Genomic DNA, 17,452 nt, shown 5'->3' with positions numbered 1-17,452 from the left:
TCATTCCTCCCTCTTCTCAACCCCTGGAAGCCATATTCTTTTTGCTGTCTATTCCATAGTTTTGTATTTTGCAGAATGTCATATAGCTGGAATCATAGAGTATGTAGCCTTTTCAGATTGGCTTCTTCCTGTTAAAAATATGCATTTATGTTTCCTCCATGCCTTCTAATGGCTTGATAGTTTATTTCTTTATAACACTGAACTCTGCTTAGATCTTTATAACACTCCCATTGTCTTCATGTACCCCAGTTTAATTACCCATTCATCTCCTGAAGGACATCTTGGTTGCTTCAAGTTTCAGCGATTATAAATAAAGATGCTTGCTATAAACATCCACGTGCAGGTTTTTGTGTGGGCATAAGTTTTCAGCTCTTTTAGGAAAATACCAAGGAGTGTGATTGCTGGATTGTATGGTAAGAGTATGTTTAGTTTTGTACAAAACTGCCAAGGTGACTGTACCATTTTGCATTCCCACCAGCGTTGAATGAGGGTTCCTATTGCTGTACATCCTTGCCAGCATTTGATGATGTCAGTGTTCTGGATTTTGGCCATTCTAATAGGTGTGTAGTGGTATTTCATTGTCATTTTAATTTGCGTTTCACTAATGACATATGATGTTGAACATCTTTTCAAATGCTTACTTGTTATCTGTATATCTTCTTGGGTAAAGTGTCTGTTCAGGTCTTTAACCCATTTTTAAATTTTAAGTCGTTTCTTTTCTTATTGTTGTTTGTTTTCTCCCAGTCTGTGGCTTGTCTTCTCATTCTCTTGACATTGTCTTTTGCAGAGCAGTAGTGTTTAATTTTAATGAAGTCTAGCTTATCGATTATTTCTTTCATGGATCATGCTTTTGGTGTTGTATCTAAAAAGTCATCACCATACCCAAGGTCATCTAGGTTTTTCTGCTTGTTATCATCTAGGAGTTTTATAGTTTTGCATTTTACATTTAGGACTCTGATTCATTTTGAGTTTATTTCTGTGAAGGATATAAGGTCTGTGTCTAGATTATTTTTTTATTTTTTATTTTTTTTGCATACGGATGTCCAGTTGTTCCAGCACTATTTGTGGAAAAGACTATCTTTGCTCCATTATATTGCCTTCACTCCCTTGTCAAAGATCACTTGACTATATTTTTGTGGGTGTATTTCTGGGCTCTCTATTCTATTGATTATATTTGTTTATTCTTTCATTATTACCATGCCGTCTTGATTGCTGTAACTTTATAGTAAGTCTTGAAGTTGCATAGTGTCAGTCAGATCAACATGGGAAGAACTGACATCTTGACAGTATTGAGTCTTCCAGTCCATGAATGTAGAATCTCTCTCTACTTCTTTGGTTATTATTTAATATCTTTCATTACTATTTTATAGTTTTCCTCATATAGCTCTTATACATATTTATTAGATTCATACCTAAGTTTTAAAATTATATTTGGTGCTAACATAAATGATAATGTGTTTTTAATTTCAAATTCCACTTGATCATTGCTGGTATATAAATAAGTGATAGTCTTTAGTATATTAATCTGGTATCCTGCCACCTTGTTATAATCTAATAGCTTATCAGTTCCAGGAGTTTTTTTGTTGACTCTTTTTGGATTTTTCTACATAGACCATCATGTCATATGCAAACAAAGACAGTTTTATAACTTCCTTCCCAATCTGTATACTTTTCCTTTTCTTGTTTTATTGCATCAGCTAGGACTTCCAGTACAATATTCAAAAGCAGTAGTGAAGGGAGACATCCTTGCCTTGTTACTGATCTTAGCAGGAAATCTTTGAATTTCAAACAATTAAGTATGTAGGGTTTTTGTTTTTGTTTTTGTTTTTTTTTTGGTCAAATTGAGGAAGTTCCCCTCTATTCCTAATTTGCTGGGAACTTTTATGAAGAATGAATGTTGGATTTTGTCAAATGCTTTTTTTGCATCTATTGATGTGATCATGTGATTTTTCTTTTTTAACCTGATGACGTGATGGACTACATTGCCTTGCATACTTGGGATAAATCTAACTTGGTCATGGTGTATAATTCTTTTTATTCATGTTGTTGGATTTGATTTGCTAATATTTTATTGAGAATTTTTTCATCTATGTTCATGAAACATATTGGTCTGTAGTTTTCTTGTAGTGTCTTTGTCTGGTTTCGGTATTAGGGTAATGTTGGCCTCACAGAATGAGTTAGGAAGTATTCCTCTGCTTCTGTCTTCAGGAAGCAATTATAGAAAATTGGTGTAATTTCTTTCTTAAATATTTGGTAGAATTCACCAGTGAAACAATTTGGCCGCAGTGCTTTTTGTTTTGGAAGGTTATAAATTATTGATTCAATTTCTTTAATAGATAAAGCCCTATTCAGATTGTCTGTTTCTTGTGTGAGTTTTGGCAGATTGTGTCTTTAAGGAATTGGTTCATTTCATCTAGATTATCAAATTTGTGGGCATAGGATTGTTCATAGTATTCCTTTATTATACTCAAGCTCAGAGATTCTTTTCTTAGCTGTGTTCAGTCTACTAATGAGCCCACTAAAGACATTCTTCCTTTCTGTTACAGTATTATTGATCTCTCTAGCATTTCCTTTCACTTCTTTCTTAGAATTCCATCTCTCTGCTTACATTGCCCATCTGTTTTTGCATGCTGTCTCCTTTATCCATTAGAGCCCTTAGCATATTAATCGACTAATCATAGATGAGTTGTTTTACATTCCTGGTCTGGTAATTCCAACTTTGCTGCCCTATATGAGTCTGGTTCTGATGCTTGCTCTGTTTCTTCAAACTGTTTTTTTGCCTCGTAGTATGCCTTGTTATTCTTTCTTGATAGCCAGACATGATGTATTTGGTAAAAGGAACTGCTGTTACTAGGCCTTTAGTAATGTGGTGGTGAGGTGTAGAGTAAGGTGGAGGATTGGGGAAGCTTTCTACAGTCTGAAAATTAGGTGAGGTCTCAGTCTTCTATTGAGCCTGTGTCCCTGGTCTGAGAACTTCACCAGTGCTTCTCATCCTTTCCCTCCCCTTTCCTTACTCTTAGGCAGCACAGGATGGCTGGAGAGAGCTGAAGTTAAGTATTGCTAATTACCCTTCCTCCATGTGGAATGCTAGAATTAGCTGGAGTTGAGTATTTCCCTTCCCTCATGTGGCTAGAGTGGATTGGACTTAGATATTTCCTTTCCCTCAGGTGAGTTAGGCTCTGATAAAACCCCAGCAGACTAGGTGCTGGTAAAATAGTTTCTCTTGAGGGCAGGCCTTGTTGAGAACAGAATGCTCTGGTATATTTCAAACTCATTACTTCCCCCCTCCCTCTGCTGGAAGCACTAGGGGGTTTTTCTCTGATATTCACTGTGAGAACTGGTCAAGCTCCTGGAGGTAAAATTCACAAAGTGTGTGCGGGAGGCCCTATGAGTAGGTTCCCTGGAATTTTTAGCTCTCAGATTTGTCCATACTGAGACTCCTATAGTTCGTCAATTATAGGTTAGGTTTTCCTACCCACTGGTTCCAGGTAGAGGTTTCTGCTCTGGTTTGTTGTGATTTTCTATATTCACTTGTCTGTCTCTCCAATATTGTGGGTAGTGATTTGCCCTGTGACCTCATTTCTTTGATGGATTCAAGAAGAGTTGTTGACTTTTTAGTTTGTTCAGGTTTTACTTGTTAGGATTCAGTGGTGACTTCCAAGCTCCTTACATGCTTGCCTGGAGATCAGAAGTTTTGACTATATTTTAAGAGGGTCATTCTTACTGGTGTGCTGAGGATAGTCAGAGAGAGAAAGGGGAAGCAGAGGTAGAGGCTGTTGCACAAACACAGGTGAGAAATGTGCTGTGTTGGACTATAGAATGGTAGTTGGAAAGATAAATATTTCTATTTGGATGTTTGGATGTCATAGAGCCAGCAAGACTTGCTGACAGATTGAATGGTAGGGTGTGAGAGAAAGAGAGGTGTTGGGGGTCACTCCTTGGTATTTGACCTGAGCAACTTGGATGAATGGAGTTGCTGTTAATTGTGATGGGTACTTCTGGAGCAGAAGCAGGTTTGGAGAGAAGAGATCCAAGGGTACTCCAAAATTAAGAGGTCAGGAAGTTGAGACTGACCAGCCAAGGAGGTTTAGAGGTAGTGGCCAAAGAGGTAATAACAAAACCAAGAGAATGTGTTAGTCATTTTGTGAATAAAATGTTTTCCAGGAGAAGGAAGTGATCAGATGCTCGATAGACTGCGTAGGAAGAGAATTGAGAATTGGCCATTGGATTTAGCAAATGGAATTAATTGGTGACTTTGACTGCATGACTAAGTTGGTATCAGCCAGATTTCTACACTGTAAAGTTACTATTTTTATCTTTGTAATTAATATCTTGTGATGTGAGGAGCTACCTTGACACTATGCAAACATCCTGTTTTTTCTTATTATTTTGGTCAGTAATTTTAGCACCCGTTGATAGGCTTGTCAGTAACAGTTGTTACCATAGTATTTGACTAATGATGATTTTTCTGTTTCTTTTATATTCTGTCTGCATTTATTGGCATTTTACTATAAGGAAGTGCTGTCATTTATTTCTCATTATCCCTTTTCCAAATTATTTATATCAGAATGGACTCATGAATATTTATTCTATGGGTTATAATCTATTACTATTGTTACTGTATTGCTGAGATTGTCCCAAATTTGACTATCAGGGGTACATTCAAATTGGTTCATATTTCCTTTTGAAATGCCACCATCATTTTTTAGGCATATTCTTGCCTTCCCTGGCACCACAAGATATTCCAGGTTCATCTTGTACTTTCCCTGCCACAGTGTTCACATCAGCTGTTTCTCTAAGTTTACTTTTATTGCCGTGGTATTTAGAAACCAAGATCCAGGTGCTAAGTGTACTCCTTTCTATTGGGGTGTCATTGCCTCTAGGCTTCATAATGGGCAGAGATAAGGAATATGTGTATTTACACTCATATACCCACACTTCTGTATCTATCTAAATTGATATATGTTAAAAACCATGAATTCATACAGATATCTCCAATTCCAATTTATCATCACAGTGCTCATTTTAGCCTTTTCCTTTCCCTATTTTCCCATTTTCTCGCACAGTGAGAAACTTAGTTCACATTATCCATAGCACATCTACTTATTTGCTCAAACTTATACATATACATAAACTATATACATAAATTAATTTAGAATCACTAACCCATGGATCTCTAAGAAACAAATTTACTAACTAGAGTATAATATTTGTGTGCATTTCTTTTTGTTCTTTGCCTATCGTATAGGCAAAATACTGTTTTCTAGAGTTACCTAGTTTTTTCTTCCCCACACCTTCATTTGTAATATAATTATATTCATGTGTTAGTCTTTATATTCTGTTTTGAAGTTTCCCCACAACCTGAATGATTTTAATTGTTTATTTGGTGGTAGTGGGGGTGAGGTGATGTGAAACATCAACGTGATTCCCAGTGTCAGAGCTATATAAAAATTTTAGAAGTTGCTACCCTTCATTCCTACTACTTGTTCCCTTTCCCACATTCTTTCTACACCATCCAACCAATCCCCTGTTGGGTAACTAATCTCATTAGTTTCTTTTTTTTTTTTTAATAAATTTATTTTTATTTATTTATTTTTGGCTGCATTGGGTCTTCGTTGCTGCGCGCGGGCTTTGTCTAGTTGCGGTGAGTGGGGACTACTCTTCGTTGCGGTGCTCAGGCTTCTCATTGTGGTGGCTTCTCTTTGTTGCAGAGCACAGGCTCTAGGCACACGGGCTTCAGTGGTTGTGGCACATGGGCTCAGTAGTTGTGGCTTGCTGGCTCTAAAGCTCAGGCTCAGTAATTGTGGCCCACAGGTTTATTTGCTCCATGGCATGTGGGATCTTCCCAGACCAGGTCTCGAACCCGTGTCCCCTGCATTGGCAGGTGGATTCTTAACCACTGCACCACCAGGGAAGCCCTCATTAGTTTCTGATTTATCCTCCCTGTTTTTATTTTGCACAAATGGGCAGATACATGTATATTTTCATATATCCTCTTCTTTCTAACATGAATAGTAGCATACTATAGTCTTTTGTATTTTGCTTTTTATACTTAATAATATATCCTGGATGTCACTCTAAATCAGTTCATAGAGAACTTTCTCATGCAGTTTTCATATTTTTTTCTTTTCATTTTTATAGTATTCCATTGTGTGAAAAAAATATATCATAGTTTATTCAACCACTTTTTTGTATATGGCACTTAGGTTATTTCCAGTATTTTGCATATTTACATGGTGCAACAGTGGATAACCTTGTGCATATATATTTTTGTGTGTTGTAGGCATATCTTCAAGGTAGAGTATTAAAATTGTTATTGCTGGGCCAAAAGGTTTAAGTGCATATGTAGTTTTGTTAGGTACCAACAAATTTCACTTCAGATGGTTGAACCAGTTTGTATTCCCACTGCAACATATGTACACCCATGACCTCCCAACAAAAGTGTTGTAATACTTTAAAATTTTTGCCAATGTAATATGTTGTTTTTTTAAATGTATTTATTTATTTGGGTGCATTGGGTCTTCGTTGCTGTGCATGGGCTTTCTCTAGCTGCGGCGAGCAGGGGCTACTCTTCCATGCGGTGCGAGGGCTTCTCATTGCGGTGGCTCCTCTTGTTGCGGAGCACGGGCTCTAGGAGCAAGGACTTCAGTAATTGTGGCACGTGGCTCAGTAGTTGTGGCTCGCGGACTTTAGAGCACAGGCTCAGTAGTTGTGGTACACGGGCTTAGTTGCTCTGCAGCACGTGGGATCGTCCCGGACCAGGGATTGAACCCGTGTCCCCTGCATTGGCAGGCGGCTTCTTAACCACTGTGCCACCAGGGAAGTACTAATGTGTTGTTTTAATTTGCTATTTTATTATGAGTGAATTGGAACATTTTATTCATTTGTTTAAGGGCTATTTTTCCATCTTTCTTTTGGAATGCTTGTTCATGTCTTTGCTTATTTTTCTATTGGGTTTTTGGTCTTTGTCTCAATTTTTAAGAGGTCATTATATGTTAGGGATATTAGTCTTTTGTCTCTGGTATATGTTACATGTATTTTCTCCTGACCTGTGGGTTGTCTTTTGACTTTGTCCATAGTGGTTTCTTTCTTATGCAATTAAAATTTTTTTCTCATGTAAAAAAATTTTTTTAAAAAAGGAAATTTATCAATTTTATTGTCTCTGCATTTTGAGTCATATTTAGAATAAGCCATTTTTTGCACCAGAGTTAAAGATGAATTCATCCATGTTTTCTTTTAGTACTTAGCTTCAGTTTTTCACGTTTAGATCTTTAATCCATTTGGAGTTTATTCTTATGTATGGCACTAGGTATGAATCTAATTTTATCTTTTCCCAAGTGACTACCCATTTATTCCTGCACTGTTTATTTTTAAAGTCCATTTTTGGCTCAGTAGTTTGAGATCCCACCTTTATCATCTGTCTATTTCTGGACTTTTTATATGTCAGTATCACACTTTTAATTATAGAGGCTTTAATAGTATGTTTTTCATGTCTGGTAGGGCTAGTACTCATCAATTCTCTTTTTTGGTGTTTTTCTAGCTATTTTTGCATATTTGATTTAACCTTATTGCCTTGTCTCACTCTTTTAAAAAGATTAGTATTTTTAGAGTGATGGCATTAAATTTATAAATTAACATAAGTAGAACAAACATCTTATAATGTTGAATCATTCTATCCAAAAACAGAGTTGTTTTTTGGTTTTGTTCATCCACTTTTACATCTTTTAGGAGTGTTTTAAAATTTTCTTTGTAGAGGTTTGCACGTTTCTTGTTAAGTATATTTCTAAGTACAGTAGTTAATAATATTTAAATATTTATTGTTATTATAAATGAAGTTTTCTCTACTGGTGTATCCTATAATGGTTTATTGCTTGCTTATTTGAAGGCTATGGATATTTGTATGTTAATTTTATATACTGCTAATTTACTAAATTGTCTTTCTTTTGGTCTTCTCATAAATTCTCCAGGGTTTTTCAGGTATATTTGTCATATCATCTGCAATAGAGATAGTTTCACTACTTCTTTAACCATTCTTTGGCCTTTAATTGATTTCTCTTACCTAATTAAATTGACTAATACCTCTCTTATTATGTCAAATAGTGGCAGAGTTGGTGGACATCTTGCCTTGTTCCTGATCTTACTGGATAATGTTTCTAGTATTTCCTCATTAAATAAGATACTGTCTTTAAGACTAGTAGTATTTTAACATGTTCAGAGAATATCTCTCAATTCCTATTTTCTTGAGACTTTTTAAATATCATGAATGGATGTTGAATTTTGTCAAAGATTTTCTTAGCACCTATGGAGATTTTTTTTTCCCTTAGAACTGTTAATGTGTTGGATAATAATACTACTAATAATAGATTTCTTAGTATTGAACCAATCTACAATCCTGGAATACATCCCACTTGGTTACAGCAAATTCTTTTCTTGGTGTACTAGAGGATTCTGTTTGCCTGTATTTAGATTTTTATATCAGTTTGAGTGAATGATATTGGTCTGTAGTTTTCATTTTTTGTAATGTCTTTATTAGGTTTAGGAGTTGATGCTATCCTTCTTTTTTTTTTAAATTTATTTACTTATTTTTGGCTGCATTGGGTCTTCGTTGATGTGCACAGGATTTCTCTAGTTGCAGCGAGCGAGGGCTACTCTTCGTTGCGGTGCGTGGGCTTCTCATTGTGGTGACTTCTCTTGTTGTGGAGCATGGGCTCTAGGTTTGTGGGCTTCAGTAGTTGTGGCACGCGGGCTCTAGAGCGCAGGCTCAGTAGTTGTGGCGCATGGGCTTAGTTGCTCTGCGGCATGTGGGATCTTCCCGGACCAGGGCTCGAACCCGTGTCCCCTGCATTGGCAGGCAGATTCTTAACCACTGCGCCACCAGGGAAGTCCTATCCTTACTTCTTAAAAGAAATTAGGATATTTTCATTTATTTTAAGAAATTAGGATGTTTTTATTCCTTTTCAGTGCTGTGGAAAAATATGTAGATCATAGGGTTTATTTTGTCTTTAAAGGTTTCATAAATTCCTGTAAATCCGTTTGGCTTGGTGCTTTTTATTGTGTGTGTGTGTGGTGGGGGATTCCTGAACAGCATTCTCTAGTTCTTCTACAGAAATTGATCTGTTCAAGCTTTCTAACTTTCATGGCATCAATTTTGTTAATCTATTGTTCCCTAGGAAGTTATCCCCTTGCTATTTCTTATTTTTGTATATTTGTGATTCCCTTCCCTTTTTTTCCTTTTAATACATTTAGCTTGTAGTTTGTCTACTTTGTCAACGTTTTTTAAAAACTAGGATTTTGATTTATTAATTGCCTTTTTTTTTGTTTTTCTTAGTAGTCTTTAGTGTTATTGCATTGCAAAGAGTGTTGTTTGTAATATTTCCATTTTATGGAAAGCATCGTTTTCTTTTTGACCTAATATATGATCAGTTTTTGTGTATGTGCCGTGGACTCTTGAGTATGTGTATTATTATCATCTAGGAACAATAAACATGTCTCACTGATTATTTTGTTCAGTTGGCCTATCTCTTTATGTGTTTTTTCATGCTTGATCTGTCTTGTACTAAAAGGTATATTAATGTCTCTTATTATTGTGTTTTTCTTTATGTCCCTCTGCATCTTCTATAGTTTTTGTTTTATAAAGGTGGTTACTTGTGTTATTTGATACATAAGAATATCCATAAGTGTTACATCTTCATTATGAACTTTAACATTAAAAAGTATCCCTCATTGTCACATTTGATGCTTTGGGTTGTGAATTCTACTTTGGTAATCAGGATCGCCACCTTCTCTCCTTTGCTGGTTTATTTCACTTAGCATAGTGTCTTCAAGGTTCATTCATGTTGTAGCATGTGGCAGGATTTCCTTCTTTTTTAAGGTTGAATAATACTCCATTATATGTTTATGACACATTTTCTTTATCCATTCATCTGTCAATAAATATTTTAGGTTACTTCCATTTCTTGGCTATTATGAATAAAGCTGTAATGAACATGAACATGCAAATATCTCTTCCAGATCCTGATTTCTTTTGAATAAATACCCAGAAGTAGAATTACTGGATCATATGGTAATTCTATTTTTAATGTTTTGAGGAGACTTCATGCTGTTTTCCATTGTGGCTGCACAGCTTTATATTCCCACCAATAGGGCACAGCATTCCAGTTGCTGTACATCCTCACCAACACTTGTTATTTTCTGAGTTTGATAGTGGACAACCTCTTGGTTGTGGTATCTTATGGTGGTTTTGATTTGCATTTCCCTGATGATTAGTGATGTTGACCATCTTTTCATATGCGTATTGGCCATCTGTATGTCTTCTTTGGAGAAATGTCTATTCAAAAGACATTTAAGAATCAGATTATTTGTTTTCTTGTTGTTGAGCCTGGTCTAATTATTTTGCCTTATAAGTTATTTGATTTTTTTTTTTCAGGTAACTGTTGGGGATTTTATCTTTGTCATTGAAATAAAATAGTTTTATTACTCAGATATGTCTTGGGCACAATAGTTCTGGGTTAATTTTCCCAGGTACCTAGCGGGTCCTTTCAATGTATAGATTCAGGTCTTCGATTTCTGGAAGTTTTCCAGGATTATATTTCTAAGTATTAGTTCTGTTCCACTATTTTATTTTTTAGGGGCTTTGATAATATTAATATTATTCTTGGCCTGTCTTCCATTTCTGCTACTTTCACTCTAACCCTTCTTACTTCTTTCTTTATGTCATTTTCATACTCTTGCTTGTTTTCCTGGCTTGTCCTTTACTGAGTATGTGGTTGAGTATATTATCTCTTGATATCTTGCAGCTTATTCTTTATTTTTGTGGTAATTTTGTCTTTTTCCTCCATTTCTTTTCTGAGTTCAGTCAGCAGTCTTTTTCATCCCCCCCCCCCCACCTTTTTGGACATTTTCTGTTCTTAATTTTTGAATTTCTGATTCAGACTGTTGAATACTTCAAATGCTTGAGTATGTTTAACTCTGTTTAGGGTGTGACCTTATAGTTTTCTTTTGCTTCATGGTTATTTTTCTGGGTAAAATTTGCCTTGGTTGATAGGTGTGGAATTCTGTTTTTTAATTTTTACTATTAACTCTCTATGGGTTTGTTATTTTTTTTCTCCTGTTGATTTTTGTGGTGTTCGGGTGTTTTATAGATTCTGTTTAATGGTGCTATGCCAGTTTAGTAATGTCCAGATATTTTCACATATGTTTTATGTCTGTTTTGTGGTGATGGTGGGGAGTGGGGCAGTCGTGATTCCTCCAATTTTGTGGTTATCTTTTGTCTTGCAGGACTCTTAAGTTTTTACCCCTTGTTCCTTTTCCCGCTTAACAATTAATTACTACGGATGCTCTTCCTCTTTTGCTTTTTGCCTCCTGCAGAAGTTCCTTCAGATTGCTTGGCTTTAAAGTCCATTACTTGTAGTCAGTATTCTGGTCTGAGTCCTTTTTGTAGACTTTTGAGACTTAGAACTGCCTTCTTCCTTGTGACGGTTTTATATTGAACTTGTATACTGAACTACCTTCCCTCTCCAAACTTCTCCAAAGTTTTTCTTGATCAGCCCTGCAGGGGCAGGAGCATGAGATTTCCCACACTAGGATAGAGCAATTGCCCCTTTTTATTTCCAGTTATTTTGAAGTTTAGACATTCTCTATCTTCAAGTTATGAGGGCTGAGGGCATAGTTTCTGTGTAGATTCATTTCCCTTCTTATTGTTCTGTATTGTTTTGGAGGAAATATTGGGAGATGGGAACTATGGCCCACCATTGTCTTTAATTATCCATAAGTCCTATTGATTCTGTTTTATTTTCTAAATGTAGATATGAACATGGTCTCAAACATACATGTATCTGTATGAAAATTTTACAAACGACACAGGAAACATGTCTGAGTCATTATTAGGGTTAGATGAGGTTGTAAGTGCCCTTTGAAGAAGAGACACCCGGGAATTCTTCTTTTTTCTGTGCCCACTCATAAAGAAAAAATGATGTGAGCACGCAGGAAAATGTTGGCCGCCTATAAGCTAAGAGAAGAGGTCTCAGAATGAAACTGGTGCTTTGATCTTGGACTTCCCAGCCTCCAGAACTGTGAAAAAATAAATTTCTGTTGTTTAAGCCACCCAGTCTGTGGTGTTTTTGTTATGGCAGCCCAGGCAGACTAAGATACACAGACAACACACACACACACACACACACACACACGTATATTCGCAAATACACGTACACTCATATATCACTTATCACGCCTTTTTTGTAATAGTAAAAAATTGGATAGCTGAAAATATATCTTAGTAGGGGACTGGGTAAATAAATTATGACAGAAACATATATTGGAGCACCGTTCAGTCATTGCATACAATGTATATTTTTATTTATTGATGTGAAAGATGTATACAATATATTAAGTGAAAACAGTTTATAAAACAGCTCAAGGTATGTTCCCATTTTATTAAAAAAATAAGTTTTTAAAGGAAATGTACCCCAAATATTGAAAATAGATTTTACTGGACTTAGGATTACATGTAGTTTTAATTTTCTTTTGTATATTTCTGTGTTGTCTTTTTTCATAAGTCGTTATTTTTATAATAAATATTTGAATTTGTAAAAAGTTTTAAAAACACTGAATAGAAAAATCTGTATATACGTAATATGTCCTTTGGGAAGACATGTTTGTTTAATAGGAATTAATTTTTCTGGATGTAGTTGTAAGAAATTAGCATTGAGGTTTAAAGGCAAAGGACCACCCTTAAATAGGGTTACCAGATTTCTATTTGCTAAATCTGGCAACCCTATCTTAAAGGAAAGTTGATTTGCTTTGTATATTTGAGATTCCAAAAGTATTCATGGTAGAAAGAACCCTAGTCTTTTTTATTGTGCAAGTGAGGATGCTAAGGCTCACAGAGGTGATGACTTCCTCAAGGTCATCCAGCAACTCAGGTGGCCATCAGGACCACAGCTCAGTCTTGGATGATTCTTGCCACCCTGTTTTGCCTATCAACCTTCTATTGTTTTAGCCTGCTAACTGACAGCTAAGTCTATTAAAAGTGATTACAGGAGTTAATCTAAGCAGTGTTGTTATGTTGTCTTTAATCCAGTTCTAAAGTTTTTTTTTTTAATGCAATAATACTGTACAATGTTGGTTGAATGTAAATAATGGTATTAACCTACCAAAATTGCTTTATTTAGTTATCCTGGTGAAATCCTGTAATTTTGATTGAAAATATGACCAGAGCAATATTAAAAAAATTTTAATATTAAAATACTTTTAATGTGAAATAATTTCTAGGTTAAAAGCCTTTCCTTACTGGTATTCTTTTATAACTGGAAGCAAAAAAAGTGAACTGTTCCCATTTGGGAGATATATGTATATCCACCTCCTCAGCCCATGTGGGCTGTATTCCATGATGATCTTTTGGAACATTTGGTGAACGTTTAGTAGACATTCAGGTCTACTAACAGGCAACACTACTTAAACATACACCTAGACAGCTACTTTTGCTTTATGGAGTCTGATTTTCTAGAGACTGATTAGCATAAAGGTTGAGTGCAGTCTCTGGAGTTAGCCTGCTGGGGCTTTACATTTCTAATCCACATACATACTCTCTGGGTGTCACTTAATCTCTTAGTGCTTCAGTTTTATCATCTGTGAAATAAGCATAATGGTGATGCCTGCTTCACAAGATTATTGTTGTTGCAGTTAAATTATGGTAATACAGGTCAAGCATTTATAACCGTGCCTGGCTTATAATAATAAACACTAACACATATAGCACTTATTGCTATTATTCTAGTCAACTTATTTTATAGTATCACAAGCAAAAGTAATTTGAGAAGGCAGTATGTGAGATATTTGAAAAAGATATTCATCAACATCAGTATCTGTAGCCATTAAATGTTCTATTGAGTAGATAATGTTCACTCTCTGGCTAGTAGTCTTTGGGCATTCAAATGTGCAGTTTGCAAAAAAAAAAAGTTTATGCTGGAGTATGGAATCTGCCTTAACATTCCTTTAACGTCACAGAGATGCAAAGAAACTGTCTTGTAGACCATAATTTTCAGCATTGAAAATTGCCCATAATATACTTTTTTTTAAAGATTGAATTATTCTTTAATTAGTGTTCAGACTCTGCAAAAAAGTATGTCAATATGCAGTTATGGACTATAATCACATTCAAACATTAGGGTGGGAGGAATTTTCTAATATATTAATGTTTTATGGGAAATTACATTCTGTGCCCTGTTTGAGGATTATTGACCTTTCCATTTGGAAGAATATGAAAGATGCTATCTGAATCACTAAATAAACTCACATATAAACAATCATTATTCCCTGTGGACATGTTATTCTGGGAACAGACTTTTAGAATACAAAATCTTAGGGGCAAATAAGCTAAATTAAATGTTCCATATATTTTTAAATTTAGATATAATTGACATATTAGTTCTGGGGTACAACATAATGATTTGATATTTGTATATAAAGTTGGCCCTATGTATCCTCTGGTTCTGCATCTGAGGATTTAACCAACTATAGATCAAAATTATTGGGGAAAAAAAATCCAGAGAGTTCCAAAAAGCAAAACTTGAATTTGCATCATGCTGGCAACTATTTACATAGTGTTTACTTTGTATTAACTATTACAAGTAATCTAGAGATGATTTAAAGTATACAGGAGGATGAGTGTAGGTTATGTGCAAATAAATACTATGTCATTTTGTATAAGGTACTTGAGCATCCGTGGATTTTGGTATTTGCAGGGGACCTGGAACCAATACCCCCTGGATACCAAGGGACTACTGTATTGCAAAATGATCAATGCAGTAAGTCTAGTTAATAGTTAACATCCATGACCATACATAGTTACAAAATTTTGTTTTCTTATGATGAAAACTTTTAAGATCTACTCTTTTAGCAACTTTCAGATATACAACACAATGTTATTAACTATAGTCTCCATGTTGTACATTATATCCCCATGACTTGCTTATTTTATAGCTGGGAGTTTGTACATTTTTAACCCCTTTCACCCATTTTGCTCACCCTCCACTCATAATACACTTTTAATGCTGAATATAACTGAATGAAGGCTGTACTTTGCAGTACTGAGAACTGTCTTCTAGACGTTAGATCTTAAACTCTTCAGGGCTCATTTCAAGGTATCTTTTTAAAGGGCTTCCTAATTTTATACTTTGTTTCAAGGCCAGAGAGTTACTGAAACATACTGTTCTTTTCTAGTGAGTGGATTGGTTCATATCTACTTTTAGCCCCGCCTTTTACCTATGATTCTGTACAGTTTAAACATCTAGCATTCAATTTAGAATTGTGTTTATTATTATTTCTTTGATAAAATTGATTTGTATCATACTCTTTCCAAGATACTACTGAATTTTTAACCAATTTTTTTATAACCTTCCCCTAAGGTATTCCCATCTGTCAGCAGCACTTAATTTGGAATAACATGGAACTTGAAGATGATTATTGCTTGAATGATTACAAGTGAGTGTAACTGCATATCAGATATCTTATAGGCGCTCAGAATTATGACTCTATATACCAGTGTTTTTCTTCTGAATCCTTGAATCATGTCTCTTCTTCTTCTGAATAGTTTCTATCCCTAGATTTTAGTGTAAATCCTGAACTTTAAGATGTGTTGGCTCAGTACCCATGCTACCCGATCTTTGTCCTCTGATTCTTTGTTTTACCTTTTCATTATTCACGCCAAGCTATTTACCCCTGCCTTTTTAGACTTCTTCTTCTTATCTTGCCTTCTTTGCTCCTTTCTTTGAATATTGACTCATTCCCATCTGGCTACCTTCCTTTTCTTTCCATTTTCACAAGAGTACTGGGTAATAGAGTATTGCTCTTCACCAAGTCTTTCATTTCTCTTAGGCCCTCCAAATGCGATACTAAGTGACACTGTGTGCATCAGTGATTGTGAATACACCATCTGACCTTTTTTTGTCTTTCTCCCTTCTCTCACATAATTCTTCATTCTTTCCTTAAAAAAAAAGGGTCAGAGGCCATCTGGAATAGCTGGGAGCACACTGGGAGTTGGGAGATCTTGTAGATTTGTTATTTTTCTATTGTTTTATTTTATTAAATAGATCTGATATTTCTAGCACTTTGGGTCTTGAACAAGCTTCTTTTCTTCTTAGGGCCTGACATGTGAAATGAAGAGGCTAAACCACAGAGGTCTTTTTCATACTTTTATTCATGTCATATTTAAGGCTTATGAGAACTTCTTCATGTTTTCATTATTTATGCAAGTAAATAAGTTAACATTTTATAGTTATGCACATTGCTATATCTTTTTTTTTATCTTTTAGAGAGTAGGCACTATGATGAACCAGCACATAATTATGTGTATATTTAACACTGATTGTATTTTGATGATTGTGGTTTATTTTTGTGTTAATTATCCACAGCATTTCAGAAGGTTGTACCTTGAAGCTGGTTTTGGCTATGCGTGGTGGACCTATAAATACTAGAAGAGGTAGGCATATGTTAAAATTATGTATATTAAAGCAATTTGACAATAATAATCTTCAAGCCAGGTGATGTTTTTATAGCCTCAGGTTTTATTCAGGTTCTCTTTCTGCTATTAGGTCTTAGAAGAACCTCATTGTTTCTCCCAGCATTGTTCTTTTTTTGTTTTATTTTTTAAAAATTTATTCTATTTTTATTGAAGTGTAGTTGATTTACAATGTTGTGTTAGTTTCAGGTTTACAGCAAAGTGATTCAGTTATACATATATATGAATATATATATTTATTTCAGATTCTTTTCCCTTATAGGTTATTACAAAATATTGAGTATAGTTCCCTGTGCTATATAGTAGGTCCTTCAGCATTGTTTTTTTTTTTTTAATGAATGAACTACAGTTTAAATTTTTATTATTTATTAATTAATTAATTTATTTATGGCTGTGTTGGGTCTTCATTTCTGTGCGAGGGCTTTCTCTAGTTATGGCAAGCGGGGGCCACTCTTCATCGCGGTGCGCGGGCCTCTCACTATCGTGGCTTCTCTTGTTGCAGAGCACAGGCTCCAGAAGCGCAGGCTCAGTAATTGTGGCTCATGGGCCCAAGTTGCTCCGCGGCATGTGGGATCTTCCCAGACCAGGGCTCGAACCCGTGTCCCCTGCATTAGCAGGCAGATTCTCAACCACTGCGCCACCAGGGAAGCCCTCAGCATTGTTTTTTAAAGGCTAAATGAGAGGCAGGAGCTCATATTCCAGAAAATCTCATGATTCCTTATTCAGTCCAAACAGATTTAAATATAAACCTCACCAGTATAGGGAAGGGCAGTGGGATGGCATAGTACACATATTACGTTGTTATCATTGTGTTTAGGTTTATTTTACTGGTCTTGTTGCTTTTTTAATCCAGAGTCTTCAACTCCTGGGGTAATGATTGTTGTAGGAAATTCCAAAGATACCTCTTAGCCTGGTTTGTGATGCATTTGGGTTTTA

The 17,452-nt window shown here is 35.4% G+C and overlaps 1 protein-coding gene across 5 annotated transcripts in view; it reads left to right on the top strand.

Moving 5' to 3' along the window:
* ZFAND4 (zinc finger AN1-type containing 4) overlaps positions 1 to 17,452 on the top strand; it is an 80,143-nt gene that overhangs the window by 31,825 nt on the left and 30,866 nt on the right. For 4 of the 5 annotated variants that reach the window (XM_036829646.1, XM_036829649.1, XM_036829645.1 and 1 more), the window contains 2 exons: positions 15,405 to 15,480; positions 16,410 to 16,477. The exons of the other annotated variant lie outside the window; for it this stretch is intronic. In XM_036829646.1, coding sequence (XP_036685541.1) covers positions 15,405 to 15,480; positions 16,410 to 16,477 — 144 coding nt within the window. The remainder of the gene's footprint in view (positions 1 to 15,404; positions 15,481 to 16,409; positions 16,478 to 17,452) is intronic. 5 annotated transcript variants of the gene reach the window in all.

Source organism: Balaenoptera musculus, chromosome 16 (genome assembly GCF_009873245.2).
Source record: "Balaenoptera musculus isolate JJ_BM4_2016_0621 chromosome 16, mBalMus1.pri.v3, whole genome shotgun sequence".
Taxonomy (NCBI): domain Eukaryota; kingdom Metazoa; phylum Chordata; class Mammalia; order Artiodactyla; family Balaenopteridae; genus Balaenoptera; species Balaenoptera musculus.
The sequence above is the reverse complement of the archived record's forward strand: the minus strand, read 5'-3'. Positions and strand labels throughout refer to the sequence as shown.